This window comes from Hermetia illucens, chromosome 4, assembly GCF_905115235.1.
Source record: "Hermetia illucens chromosome 4, iHerIll2.2.curated.20191125, whole genome shotgun sequence".
Classification (NCBI taxonomy): Eukaryota; Metazoa; Arthropoda; class Insecta; order Diptera; family Stratiomyidae; genus Hermetia; species Hermetia illucens.
This window is the reverse complement of record NC_051852.1, coordinates 28307095-28322425: the sequence shown is the minus strand read 5'-3', so window position 1 is coordinate 28322425 and position 15331 is coordinate 28307095. Positions and strand designations below refer to the sequence as shown.

General features: G+C 44.3%; 1 protein-coding gene across 4 annotated transcripts in view; it reads left to right on the top strand.

Annotated features, from left to right (window-relative positions):
• LOC119653523 overlaps positions 1 to 15331 on the top strand; it is a 202944-nt gene that overhangs the window by 177917 nt on the left and 9696 nt on the right. For 2 of the 4 annotated variants that reach the window (XM_038058191.1, XM_038058190.1), the window contains exons 3-6: positions 13436 to 14041; positions 14107 to 14176; positions 14576 to 14776; positions 14840 to 15285. In XM_038058191.1, the coding sequence (XP_037914119.1) occupies positions 13436 to 14041; positions 14107 to 14176; positions 14576 to 14776; positions 14840 to 15285 (1323 nt within the window). The remainder of the gene's footprint in view (positions 1 to 13435; positions 14042 to 14106; positions 14177 to 14575; positions 14777 to 14839; positions 15286 to 15331) is intronic. The other 2 variants (XM_038058192.1, XM_038058193.1) reach the window with 2 other exon arrangements.

The following is a 15331-nucleotide window of genomic DNA, read 5'->3' as shown; positions in this document are numbered from 1 at the left end:
AATTATGGAATGGTGAATGGTGAATATGAATTTTATGATAAGCGGGGTTGTTGCGAGATACTAAGAAATGAAAGTGAGGAATCTCGGGAAAAAATTCGGACGGATATTTAGTTGAGAGAATAATAATATTACTATCAAGCCACGTTTCCGTGAGACAAACGATATCGTACAATGGGGACGCTCCGATATCTGCAGATCCAGCAGCTTAGTTCTGAGGCTTTTACATTTTGGTAATAGAATGTGAATGGAGTTAAGTGCGCTTCCAAGGACGGCGGATATTTCGGAAATTTTCGGGGCCCTTTTGGCGGTTGAAATCTTTTATAAAAGCACCTGTGACGACAGATTTAACAATCACAACTTTTTACCTCGAAATCCTTATCGGAATGATTGAACAAAACAACTCCTACATTGCCTTGATAGTCCTCGTGAATAATGCCGGCACTTACGTCGATGAAATTCCTGGCAGCCAGTGCAGAGCGTGGGACCACCCGTCCGTAGCATCCTTTGGCAATTGAACTTGTATATCGGTTTTTCGGATAACGGCACTGGAGTTGTAGGGTTTGAAGTAATCGGACACAGGAGCAACCGAATGAACACATCCTGACTGAACAAGCTACCCAAATCCATAGTTTAGCTCAAAGCACCATTGGCATATAAAACGGAGGAATCGTAGCTAATGATTTAATGATGCCTGCCTAGAAACGGTTAACAAGAAAAACGAAGCCCGCCTACTAATCAAAAGACGAACCCGAGCCAGAGAAGACAAGAACCAAGTAAGGTGATGCGCTAAGAAAATCTGCAAACGAGAACAGTGAAAGTTCAATAACAACAAAATTTTAGCACTTGAGATTAGGTTGAAGAAGAACGACGTACACGTAGTATTTAGCACAGTAAAACAGATGAGGATAGGTTTTTAACCATGAACCACCCTTTGTGATACGACTCAAATAAAAGCAAGATTGGTTCAGCATTTTCAAGACTTCTTGAACCCAACGACGACATACTTTCACCCCTTTGTCATTCCGGGTGATCCAAACGGATAACAAGTGCCTACACCCTCGACTTTGTGCGAAGTAGAGGCAGCTTGGTTTAAATTAAAATCACATAAAGCTCCCGGAATCGATGCCATCCCAGCCGAGTTCTTAAAAGATAGAGGAACAGTGCTAACCAGTCGAATCTACAAACCAATAGGCAGAATCTCGACAACCGAACAAATACCAGAGGACTGAAGGAAAAGTGAACATTTTTCCAGTGTACAAAAAGGATGATCGTCTGTGTTGCGAAAACTCTGAAACGAGTGCGGAAAGGCAAAGCCGATGGTAGCCGATCAAAAGCCAAGGAAACATACGGAGGACTCAGTGCCCGCAGATTGCAGGTCAATTCTAAGATTTTCTGACTGGAGGCCGCGGTTTTTGGATCGAGATTGCTTCTGTGTAGTGCATAGGGTTGTTTTGAATTGGTTATGTAATGATGTATTAAGGTTTCGTCACAGATTACGACTTACAAACCGATTTAAAGACAACTATTTCTCCTATTTAAATTACATTGAAGTGTCGCTAAGAAAATTCCGATGAATGTCGCTTTTGATCCTTAAATAACAACCATTGAACTTATTTAGGGGCACTTTTGATTGGGGTCTTGAATTATGACATACAATTTTTAGTTAATGAATTTGGTAATCGTTTTTATTTGTTTTTTACGGTCAAGAGGTGCCCCCAAAAAAAGGTGGGTTGGTGTTTTGTAGAAAACGTTATCTTATTCAGTAAATTTGCCACTATTGTTGGAGTTATAAGGAAAAATGTTCAAAAAATGGATTTATTTTAATAGAACATCCACAATAAAAATTAGAATTTTTTGACGGAATTACATAATTATGGTTCGGAACAGAACTAGTGATGTGACTCCCGCGCGTTCGGTTCGACAAACCCTTCGTTATGCGTCGTACTTTATTCTGCTTCTCGACTGTTTTCTGCTTGTAATCGCGAGCGTTCGATTGGATTCTATGAGTGGTCAACATTATAATAATAGACTAATGCTCCACATATAGGAATTCATTACATATAACAATTTGCGTTCAACGGCCCTGATCACGAATTAACCGTTTCCCGTTAAAAACTTATCTGAAATCATCATTATCAACTGCGAAACAGCCGGTATCCGGTCTAGGCCCCCAGACACCCCGGTTTTACGTCGAGGTTCACCAAAACTCTTCAATTCCCTTGTTAGAAACATCCTTGAATATTGCTGTGTAGTCTGGTCCCCCCACCGCATCCGTGACTGCCGCGCTCTTGAAGCTGTACAATGCAAATTCACCCGGACCCTCTTTTACAAAAAGAACCTTCCGCGGGTTGATTATCCGTCACGACTCCGTACCCTCAATCTCCCCTCCCTACAGCAACGCCGTATCTTCCTTGATGGATTGCTCCGCCAACTCGGATATTACTTCCCGTATCGCCTCGTCTCATAACACACGTAGTGCGGACATTTTTGACGCCTTCGCGGGGCTCGAGATTTACTTTCACTCTCCGATCCGGAGGTGTTGCCAGTCCTACAATGCTTGGGTCATTTGACTCTATGTCCCTCTCTAGCTTTAAGCGTAAAATAAGTCATTCACTTGCTCCTCCCTCTGAGGACAATATGTAATAAGAAATTTGCTTTCTGTGTATTATCCTCATTAAATAAATAAATAAATTCGATATTCCTAAAAACTGCCTGGCGTACTGACCTTCGCCATCGTTCCATCTCAGGCAGGGTTTGCCTCGTCTTCTTTTTCTACCATAGATTATAGATATTTCCCCTATAGGCTTTCTGGGCTGGGTCATCATCATCTATACGGATTAAGTGACCCACCCACCGCAACCTGTTGAGCCGGATTTTATACACAGTCGTATTGTTTACAGTTGGGTGGACTTAAGAAGATGGTACCTCTAGCATTTACATCTACATCGCGAATCACTCTCTGCAGGGTCAGGTTGATAGGGCATCCCCTTGTCTTAGACCGTTGTTGATGTTGAATGGTCTCGAGAATGATTGTGCTGTTTTTATCCGGCCTCGCACGTTGGTCAGGGTCAGCCTAGTCAGTCTTCTCAATTTCGTTGGGATTCCGAATTCTCTCATGACCGTGTACAGTTTTACCCTAGCTATGCTGTCATAGTGGGCTTTAAAATCGATGAAAAGATTATGCAACTGATGTTCAAATTCCAACAGTTTTTCCATCGCTTACCGCAGAGAGAAAATCTGATCTGTTGTTGATTTGCTTGGAGTGAAGCCTCTTGGGTATGAGCCAATGATCTGGGCGTATGGAGTTATCCGACCTAGCAAGATAGCGGAGAATATATTACAGATGGTACTCAGAAACCTGATACCTCTATAATTGCTCTCTTTGTCTCGGCAGGATGAACATCGAGGGGTACAGGGCTTCATCCTGCTGTAAAACTTGCGCGCCTGGTGCGGTTGCTCCCTAAACTTTTCGAGTTCACAGACTTATTGGTTCTGCCAGGCTTCCTTTTTCCATCTGTGAAGTCACTTCTCCACTCGACGAAGTGCGTGATAAGTTTGTGCGTTCTTTGAGGCGTTCTTTGAGGATGCAACGTCACTCGGTATGCGGTATTCTTCTGTTCTGTTGCTAACTTACATTCATCGTTTAACCAAATTTTCTTGCGGCTGGGGTCAAGCATGTTTGTGGCCGTATCAATGATAATTTTCTTCAGGTGGTTGTGAAGATTATTTGCTAATGCTTCATCTCCAGGACATCTGTTAGCTGCGGTTATTGCGGCATTCTTTTCCTCCTTATAAGTGTTACGGAGGGCTGTGTTTTGAATGGCTTAAGTATTCACTCTCACCTGATTGTGAGACGGGATTGTAGGTGGTGTCGTAATTCTTGCTCGGAGCACTATGCCAACGAGATAATGGTCCGAGTCTATATTGGCCCCCCTATATGTTCTTACATTCATCAAGGCTCAGAGGTGGCGGCGTTCGATCAGCACGTGATCAATTTGGTTGAAAGTGGTCCCGTCTGAAGAGGCCCATGTATGTTTGTGGATCGCTCTCCGCGTAAACGAGGCACTTCCAACAACCATTTCGTGCGATACTGCTAACTGAATAATCCGGGGTCTGTTATCATTGTGTAAGCTATGGGAGTCGACGTATCGCAAAAATTTCAACCAAATTCTTTTACCAGAATTTTCCTATTATGAAATTGTTTTCATATTTTTTACGCTTCTTCTCATTTGAAATAATTGGTTCGTATTTTGTCTATGCTTGTGTGTTGTCATTTTATTGAAGCTTTTTTTTCTTTCCGTATCCTGTCTGACCACTTCGTATCTGCATATTGTATTCGCTAATAGAAGGCACCCCATTCGTCTGGTTGAGTTTATTAGCTGGTAATTGGTATCGTCCAGGGTGGCTTTTACACGGAAGTTCAATCTGATTTCTGAAATCTCATCTCTCTTACTGACAACAGGTATCCACAGACTACTTTTATCCCTTTTGTGTCCTGCGATAGGTGTCCATGGCATCCCCCGTTTGACAATAGGTATCCACATAGTTCTTGATACAAGTTCCCATCGTCATTTGAGCGAAAAGCATACTCGTGTGATTTTAAAGTCCCAGCATTTCGTCGTTGCAACTGTTGATTCAGTCGGCCCGCATTTTTTTAGTGTCAAGCTAGATTTAATCTACCTGAAAAAGTGTGACTCTTCTATGCATTGTGCATTTACGAAGTGCGATCAAATTCGGTGAATAGTTTTATTATGAATAAAATGATAAATTTACATAAAATGTGAATTAACATTCATTCTAAAATCGGAAAGTTTTTCTGGAAGGCTTTTTTTCAGAATGGCCTTCAAATATCCCTTTGTGTCCCTCTACGTTGATAATGATGTCAAAATACACTATCTCCGTTTAGTGTGATTTTTATTTTGAGGAAGCATTAGAGGTTGGTTTGTGCTAGTTCCGGCAAGTAACTCAGACGTGAAGATGTAAGGATTCATTTTTGACTAGAATCTCGAAAATCAGAAGTGAAGTACGACGCAGCACGGTCTCGCCATGAAGGAGAGCGTTGGAAAATTTTTCTGCTTTACCCTTCCGTTTTGTAAACATTCCCCTTCGCTACTGATATTCGGATATATTCGAAACGAATCGTGATCATAATATGCACTTCCTTTAAAAACGAAACAATGAACGTAACCCTTGGTATTTGACTTGCTGACGTTTCTTCTTACAAACTTCTATCCAACATAATTTTCTTTTATCGGTTAAAATTTTCTGCATGGACGCAAGTAAAATGTCGAGGACTTTGGTAAATTTTCGAATAGTGAATTGTACGAAACACTTTTATATATTTTCATGTGTTTGACAGTTCAGAAAACATTTCTATTGTTGCTTGTTTTCCACCGGCTCACTTCCGCTTGAAATTCTCGCAACACTTGTTACATAGACATCATATTAATGGCCTATATTGATGTTAAGACAAATCTGAGAAAGAAAATAGGGTAGTAATAATACCAATAATATTTTCTCTTTGGCGTAAGTATTAACTTAAACAATGTCATTAATATTTTGTTGACCAATTCCTGGCCTTGTACGGCAACTATTATTTGCGTTCCATTCTGTATCACCTTTGTGTCATTCAATGTTGGATTAAAACGCTTTTAAGCACTGTTTTAGAGGTAATGTTAGGTTCCCTTATTTTGTGCTTTAGAATGTACCAAATGTATCAATGAAATCCAGATCTGAGGACTGTGCCGCATAATTTGACAAGGTAGTCCTGTTGTCCCTGTATCAGCGTACTGTAGTCGCCGATTTGTGATATGGACCTCGATCCTATTCAACTTAATGTCACCGAGACTGCGGGTTAATGGGGACATCAAAGTAGTTTCCACTGTTCATCCGACCTTCATCGACTCCACTGCCAACCAAACATTTTCATTGCTTAGTTCGTGTTTGACCGCAAGCACTACGCAATCCGGGTGGTATTGTTCATGGACAGCCGCTTCATGAAGACGGTTCCGAATATTTGCGAAAAAACGAACATTATTCATTTCCGGATTTGACAATTATTTTCGTAGTTGTGAATTGTAAAATATTAAAAGACAGAGCCCTAATATTATGTACATAGTATAGCCATAAGTTCTGTCAGTCAAACAAATCTTTATTTCTCATGAAGTAATAAACCAAATCAATAGAAAAGTACACCATCAGAAAAGCGAAACATAGAGCCTTCAAACGAAAGAATAAAATTGTTCCAAATGGCCGCCGCCAGGAGCTATGCAGGCCCGAATTCCGTGAGGCCATGCATCGATCGCTTCACGCATGGTATGAAGCGGCATTTCTCAAGCTGCGCACACGATGTTGGCCATCAAACTCTCCAAATCGGTGTAAGTTCGATCGCAGACAGTCTTCTCTAACTTAGCCCAAAGGCTGTAGTCCAGAGGATTCAAATCTGGTCTGCCTGAGGCCTATTCAACCGCGGTTATGAATTCAGGAACATGCGCTGCTAACCACTGCTGAATTATCTTGACTTTTTGAGCTGGAACCGAGTCCTGCTGGAAGGCTTTCCAGTGAATAGAGATTTACTCAATGGCTCGACTACATCCTCTAACATCTTTTCGTACACGCTCGCATTGGTTTTGACGTCGGCCTCGCAGAAATGAATATCAGTTACTCCGTGATATGAGACGCCTCACCATAGCTTGACAAAAGTCGGAGCATTTTCTTTGGCTTCATAACAATTGTGAGCATATACTCGATCATTTTGTCGATTGAATTTTTCCTCGATGGTAAAAATTTTTTTTGTCAGAAAATAGAGCAGCACACCGAGCCCGCCGTATTTTCTTCAGTTTTAGCGTTAACATATGGCTAACGCACCGCTGGTTCGCACCGAGACCAAGAACTTGTCGTAAAATACGGCTCATACTTCGAGTTGAAACGCCCATTTCCGCTGACATTCGTTTCTGCTTGCGGAGAGGATTGCGAACCTCATGCACAGCATGCATGATATTCGACGTACGGAGCGCAGACGTCCTTCCCACTGCCTGTTGTTAGCAGCTTTTCTTTAACAAACTATGAATCTTTTTTGGCGTATTCTCACATTGGTGCAACGCAATAATCGCGATTCTTTTTTCGCAGTTACCGAATTTCATCGTGTTGTCATTCAAGCGCTACTGACCTTTGGAACCTGAAAGTCTGACGGAAGTATGGTTATGTACTCTCCGTGCGCAGTGTTCAGTTTCGGCGGCCTAAGATTTCTCGTTATACACATGACGCAGAAGACGTTCCCAGTAGAACATTCATCAGAGCTATCCAATATGCCAAAAGTAGAGGCATGTGGGTAATGGCAGTTCACTTGGAAAATTTGGGTAGGGTAGGTAGGTATCAGTGGCCCAATTGACGCTGTGGTACGCCATTACGAACTCCCTAAGATCATGGCTGCTATGCTAAGAGAAAGGGGGGCAGAATGCAACTGGCTCATATCATAAAAGCTAGCCCGTAGCATTGACGAATGAAAACAGCTCTCCTACTCCGCAACTAGAGATCTCCCTGAGGTCCTCAAAGAATGGTAGTATCCATAGCCTGACTATTGCTTCAGCTGGGCAATCGCAAAGGAAGTGCATGGGGTTCTCCCTCTTCTGCAATGGTAAATGATCCCGACTTGCGAATGTAGTAGAGAAGCTTTTCCGTAAACATAAGCGCTAAACCGCATGTACGGATATATGTTTAGGACTATAATGTGTACGGATAAGGTTCTCCAATGCATTTAGTGTGGATACTGCTTATTAAATATCTCGGGTCAACGCGATCAGCCAATTGAGAACTGCGCTATGAAATTGCTTCACGCATTAACGCAACCTGGATGAAGTGCCGTTCTACAACTGGTGTTCTTTGTGATCGACGTATCACCGAACGTCTCAAATCTAAAATTTACCGCAACGTCGTCCGTCTATCGCTCTCTATAGATCTGAGTGTTGGCCAACTATAAAAGACAATGAACGACGTCTTGCGGTAATGGAGACGAAGATGTTGCGTTGGACGAGTTGCGTGACACGTTTTGACTACGTCCGAAATGAGAATATCCGCGATCGATCCGGGGTCGCACCGATCGTGGAAAAACTATGAAAGAGGCTGGTTTATAGATCTCCTTTGATCTTAGGAAGTATTGGGTTTTGTGATTTTGAGTCTGTTGGTGCCCAAGCGTGTTTGACATTCCTTAACAACTCTATCCACCTGTTTTATTACAGTAGGAGATCGGTTCCACATAACTAATCACCCCTGAAGAGAAAGATCGCATTCGTGCAGCAACAGCGGACGCCGTCAAGGATAATAAATTTAGAAAGGCCGGGAAGACCAACGAAGAAAAGACAGTAATTAACGAGCTCAGAAAGAACTCCGTTTACTATATTAAAGCAGATAAAGCAGAGGACTACGATAACCGACTGAAGGAAAAGCTAAAGATTCTAGCAAATACAAAATTGAATAAAAGTTGACTCAAGGTTAGGCAAAATGTCTGTCTTAGCTCCTATACTAAGCAGCCAGGTCATCAGATGGATTCAAGCCAATTTTCACTCTCTCTAGTGATAGAGTTCTGCTTGCTTCATCCCTGAACTGCATGCTAGGAAAGGTGTTGCTCCAAAGCCGAGGGTAGCTGCAATGCTTTCGTTCAGTGGACCTCTCGAACTCATCAGAGGGGGTTCTAGGACAGTGGAAATTAGTCAATTCCTCGATCATAGAAAGAACTTCTTTTCCGATGTTGCAGTTGCAATTGCACTGCGTACTATTCCCAGGGACTAAAAACATTATTTTTTTGGGGTAGGGTAGATGAATGCACTTACCCAGTCCATCTGCATTTAGTTTCATTTTGCCAAGAGAGTTGCCGCTCGTCTAGGGTGCGTTGCCGTTCTTCACGAGCAACCACCTCCCTTGGTTATTCTTCCTTGTGCTTGTATATGGTTTGACGCTCCTTAGCAAGAAGGGCAACGGGGATCATTCCGGCGGTAACCATCAAGGCCGGTACTTGCGCGAGATGCTTACGATATAATACCTTCTTGCCAAGAGCGTGGGCCATACCTCTTCTCCGTAGAACAGGACAGACTGCGTTGAACTCATCAGGAGACGTCGCCTGCTAGACGTAGGAACCCCAATATTTGTCGTTAGCCTACTTAAGTAGGCCTCGACCTTAAGGTCGAAACTTCAGCTGCGATATTGTTCACTGCTGTTTTGATTCGCTTCAAAAAGCTCATCTTTGAGTCAAGAGTCAGCTCGAGGTACTTTACCGCTGGTTTTGACTTTGATTATCGACTCGCCGAACGATATGGGACGCAGGTTCGAAATTCTCTTTGTAGTTAGCATGACTAATTCGGTTTTTTTCATTGCAAGCTGGAAACCATGAGCAATCATGTATCCGCTTACCCGTCGCACCAATATCCTAAGCCTGCTTTGTACCTGTTCGACAGTGTGTGCAGCAACAAGCTCGCGACATCATCTGGATAACCGACCAGGCGCGACTCTCCTGGTATGTCGAGTTTAAGTAGATTATCATAGGTAGCGTTCCATAGGTCCGGCCCTAGGATGGATCCCTGTGGTACCCCCGACTGGCATGACAGCATGAATTGTGGATCTCCCTGGTCTAAAATCGAACTGCCTTGGGGATAAATCTCTGGCAACGCGTATCGCTTCAACGAATCTACTTCTGATGAGCTTTTCGAGCACTTTCCAGCTCTGTCGAGCATACATAGTGGGCGATATGAAAACGGCAACTCGGGGTCGCCTTTCCCTTTGCTAATCAACGCAAGCCTCGCCACCTTCCAGCGAGCAGGGAAAATGCCCTCTTTCAGACAAGCGTTTCCGAGCAGTCGGTCTGGCCGGTGTTCGAATACGAGTTTGTTTACCTCTGCTGGAATACCATCGGGTTTTAGCGCCTTGTTTTTCATAGAGAGGATTGTCTGTTTCAACTTTTTTATAGAGAAAACTGGAGAGCCCTCCGCATTCTCCTCGCTGACGTCGTCATCCCATAGAGGGTGCGCAAGAAATAGTGCCCGTACAATGTGACCCATCTGCTTGGCCTTACGTGAACAGGGTTGTCGCATAGCCCCGATTTTTCAAGTTACCAGTTTCTAACCCAGTCCTCACGTTCTCCATTCACTTGCCAGAGAAGTCTTCTAGAGCTCACCACCGTCCACACGACATAAGTGATTCCGACGTGCAGGTTACGTATGGAATGTACCCCTCACAGCCTGGACGTCGGAGCGATGCGATGTATTCAGTGTTTAGTACTACCAGTCCTGTTCTCGTTTTTCTCTGGAGTCTGTGTGGGGCAAGCCCCATTCAAGTGCCCAGGCATTTGAAGTCACTTCCGACCAGGATCTGCCCATCTGTGCGATAGCGTCCTCCAAAGCATCAAGCCTGCGTCGAAAGTTCGTCGTCTGTCAGTGTTCTCATCGGGAAGCGCAGTTGTTTCTGCTCCCGCGGATTTTCTCTTACTCTCTATGTTCGACTATAATATGAAATTCTGCCCAGGAGCCCCTCCAGCTCCATTAGCCCGTTCTCACCACTGTGCTGACGTTTTTCTGAAGGAACGTCGCAGATCGCATTCGCTTCACAACTAACGCGCGTTTCTTAATAAGCTAAGCTTGCGGCAGAGTAGTCGATAGGCCTACCACTCGGCTTATATTCGAAACCCTTTCGTTAGTTTCGGCAGTTTCCATTGTGCCCCTTTCCGCAATTATAGCATTGCATGGTACTGTCTGGGTTCCTGTCCCCGTTGTAGGTGCCACATAACTTTGCGAGTCTTGCTCTCCGTCTGCACATTCCGATGTTTCGTCAAGTTTTTTAGCCCTTGTTACGTCCCTCGCTGGGGCGAGCGGCGCATTTTCGTGCTGCGTATAAGCAGGTAGCTTATTCTCCATTTCTACTATCTCCTCGTTTGTTTTTTTTACCAGCGCATCGTGTCAAAGAGAGCGGGCCGCAATAATTAACTCATGGACGGATTAGCGCTCACTCGGGGCAACGCGGTCTACTAATATCGGTTCAATGCACATTACCCGACCAGGGTCCCGAAGGGGTAGCTCCTGATACACGCCACAACTACCATCTTGGCAGAGCTAGGTTCACATCACCCCATCGACATCGACAAGGAACTGTCGACGGCTCCGGGGACTCCCAGTGTATCGGTCATTAGCAGTTCTCTCTTCATCGAGAAATGTTCTCGAGGCTACTAGCTAGGATGCAGGTATTATGCCAGCTACAGGGTCAGCACTACTTGCTCGGCACCTCGGGGACGCCATTCATATCGAAAGCGACTCGTTAAGGATCGTTGACGACCCCTGACATAGTCAAAGGTAATAATAAGAATTTTTTATTGCTCTTGCAGAGTAAATTATCGAAGGCAATTTCTAGGAGTTTCACTAAGATATTAAAGAATTTCTAGTGGTGTCTAGAAATAGGTAGTCCCATAGGACCTATTGAATTTTAGTCATGAACCCCGGCAGGGAGAACTCTTCTCAAATAGCCATCTAAGGTGTTCCTCAAATAGGAGTCGGGCATTGTAGCTATACTAACGCATTCTATGGTAACAGGGACTGCTGACAATATACCCGGATCCCTGAATTCCATCTATCACGGCTGAATGAACAAAGATTGGTTCATTCCTCTAATGTAAAGTACCTGGGTGTAATCCTGGATCCTAAGCTAAGTTGGAGATTGAACATAGAACTGAGTGTTAAGAAGGCCTGTATAGCCTTCTATGCCTTCAAGAGAACTTTTGCAAAGAAATGGGGTCTCCGCTGAGAATGGTTCTCTGGATGTACACCACTGTAGTGCGTCCGATCCTAATGTGCGGCTCTATTGTATGGTGGCAGGCTTTGAAGAAAAAAATGCAATAGAACGAAGCTTAATCGGATTCCAAGAACCGCGTGTACAGGTGCTACTGGGGCTCTGCAGTCCTGCCAGGCACGTGCTCTCAATCTACTCCTACATTTCCTCCCCCTAGACCTCCACATTAAATATGTTGCAGCGTGCAGTGCCGTCAGACTACGTGAGTCCGGATGCTGGGCAGCGAATTCCTACGGCCACAGCAACATCCTAGATGAAATACCTCGGGAAATCTGGGCATCCCCCACGGACTATGCCACATACAAGCTGGACCTTCCAACCCGGACAAAGTGGAAGACCGGCGGCGTGTTGCAAGACTATGATACAGTATTCTTTACGGACGGATCAAAGACGGCCTGTGGAGCCGGCGCGAGGGTTTTCTCAAATACACACAGTGTATCTAACTCGTATGCTCTCCCAGGTTTCGCCAGTGTATTCCAGGCGGAAGCACTGGCGATATTGGAAGTCTACCGATGGCTGGAGCGAGATTCGAGCCTCAAGCGTAACATAGCCATTCTGACCGACAGCCAAGCGACCATCAAGACCTTGTATTCAGCGATGACATCTTCCAGGCTGCACCGTCTGGGCGGCACGCTTAAGGTCTCTCTCCTCTGGGTTCCCGGGCATAGGAACAAAGAGGGGAATGAGCGGGCTGACGGATTGGCCAGGCAAGGCTCTGCTCTTGGCAGTCATTCGGCGAATACAGTCGGTGTTCCGCTGGCGGGGCGGCTGTCGAGGCCGAGTCTACTCGCACTACCTAGCAGCCGCAAGCCTGAGATGGCGAAGGCTTACAAGCTGTGGGAAGTCAAGGAGAATTTGGCCTGACCACGAGAGCTCCTGTGTCAGGCGCGTGCAAATGCATTCAAGATTACGGCGGTCTGCACGCGGAACTGGCCCATAGGGGACCATGTTGCTAGGCTTGGCATACCGTACAACTCACATTGCCGAGGCTGCGGAGTAGGAAGGGAAACCCTCATGCACTTTCTCTGTGATTGCCCAGCTCTGGCTAAAGTCAGGCTACGGACACTGGGTAAACCATTCTTTGGGGATCTCAGAGATATTTCTAGCTGCAGGGTGGGAGCGCTGCTTTCTTTCGTGAATGCTATGGGCTGGCTCTGAACATCCGTGCTGACTGGACTCTGTCTCCTTGCTTCCATAATAACAGTCACGGTCTTAGGAGTTTGTGGCCCCGCTAGCCTCGAGAACATCACCACTTGGAATAAAACTTTGGTTGTTGGTTGGTTGACATAAAAATAACTCTGATTTGCACCTCAACGCCTTTCACGGACACATGGTGTCGTCTGACTTGCCGGTACGTACATGGTGTTTTTAGTCCAACAGGCCGGATGGACTTTACAGGCGTGGCTGACAGCGAACATAGATTTGTGTGGTTGTAAGACATTCGCAAAGTTATTTCCTAAAGTTTTACCAGAACAGCTAGCACCATGCCCTTTCCTAGAAAAACTTAGGTCCAAGTTGAGATTCGTACTTGTTGTTTTCTTGATTCTATCATTTAAACATATTTTATCTAACATTTGTTAATCTTTACGTCAAATTTATGTTGTTTCAGCAATCAACCCCCGAGAAAAAGGACATCGCTCCGATAATAATACGAAAAATCCACGAAACACCGGAAACTCTGAAACAGAAAGAAACCCACTTCAAATCGCTAGGCTTGCTCACTATCAAAGCAGCAGACGAAGCCAAAATCGAAAAACAGAAACGTCGTCAACAACTGCACAGTTCATCGTCAACGAGTAGTAAAAAATTGAACGGCAACGCGTGCATGGGCGATTCACCAGAAGCAACAAGTGGAGGTAACAATGATCCGAGCAATGGTAACGGCAACAGTAGCAATGATAGTGGTAGCAATAAGAGTGTGCAAGAGTACACGGGTACTTTAAAGACTGTTATAAAACTGAATCGGACAATATCGTCCGGCCAAAGTCAAATTGTTGAAAAGAAGAAATCAAATGGTAGTTCAAGTAGTGGAGCGAATTCGTCCGGTGGCAATAGTATGGCAGTGGTACCGGCTGCCAGTAGTAGTAGTGCAGTTGGACGGCACCCGTTGAAAATTACATTTCAAAAGGGACGCGGACGTGGTGGAAATGTTGAGCGTAATGCAAACGGTGCTCAAAATTCAAACGAGGACACCTATTATACCATTCATAATGAGGTAAGTGCCGGACGATTTTGTCAACGAACACAATCATTTTAAAAGCCAAATCCCTTCGATTTCAGGGCGAGACTGGGGCTCAGGAAACCGTTGCAACACATGGTAGAAAATTACATCATTATCGCTCTAACACTGGTGTGTGATCTCTCTCTGTTTCTGTCCTAAAACCAACCATTAATCTTTCCTAGTAGATTTGTTGTTAATTCAAAGATCAAACGGTTGATAGACGCAACAAAGTTGTGGTTATAACGAGCATAAGTAGCGACAAGGAAGGGAACATTTACACGTTCATACCATTCTTTACTAGAGTAGAAATGTAGAATCGTTTGTTTTGATTTGACCTTATTCGTTGTTACACTCAAATGGTACTGTCACCTAACTGAGTACGATATGTTGAGCTGATAACGAATTAGTGAGTTTTGAGTGGTGAATCGAAAGACAACCCTCGGTTTGAAGTAGTCCTGTAACGTTCAATGCCTTTATTTGGAAATTGAGTCTAAACAAACACAAACTTATTTCCTTGCTAACCTTTAGATCCAGGCGCAACCGCGGAGGCTACTACAGCTGATAAGAAGGAAGTGGTTATCCCCGAGAAAGCTTCTTCATTCGCCATCCATCCAGGTCGCCTATGTCAAGATCAATGTTTTTATTGTGGTGGCAAATTTGGATTGTACGATACTCCCTGCCACGTAGCCCAACTGAAATCTCTAGAACGTCAGAGAAAGATTCTTGACAGTAAGTATTCGCTTTTTATCGATGAAATCGGTCCGAAATTAACTCACAATTAATTTTGATTAGATGAGGAGAAACTAACTGTGGACAATTGCCTTTGTGATGCATGTTTTCGTCACGTTGATCGTCGTGCAAATGCGGCAGTGCAAAAGAAACGTCTATCGGCGCCAGGTAACTCAACTGGTAACATTGGCGATGCTAGTGCCGCGACAGGAGAAACTAACGAATCAGCCGATGGTGGCAATGAAGCTCCTATGCCTATACCGCCCGGACATTCGTTAGCGAAATCGGTCTGCTTCGTGACGAATTGCGGTCAACCTGCTTCGCATACGTTCCGGCGTAAAGGTTTCCGGAAGACAATACGAAAATTGCTTGGCAATGATATTGATATGACGAACATGGGCGGACGTTTGCCGATTTGTGATAAACATTATGAGTTGATAATACAATGCCTGGAATGTGCATTGTGTAAGAGACGATTGATTAGGAATCATATGTATCACATTACTCAGGTACGATCTGTTAGGAATGTAATTTGAAACGCTCAAAACTTAAACA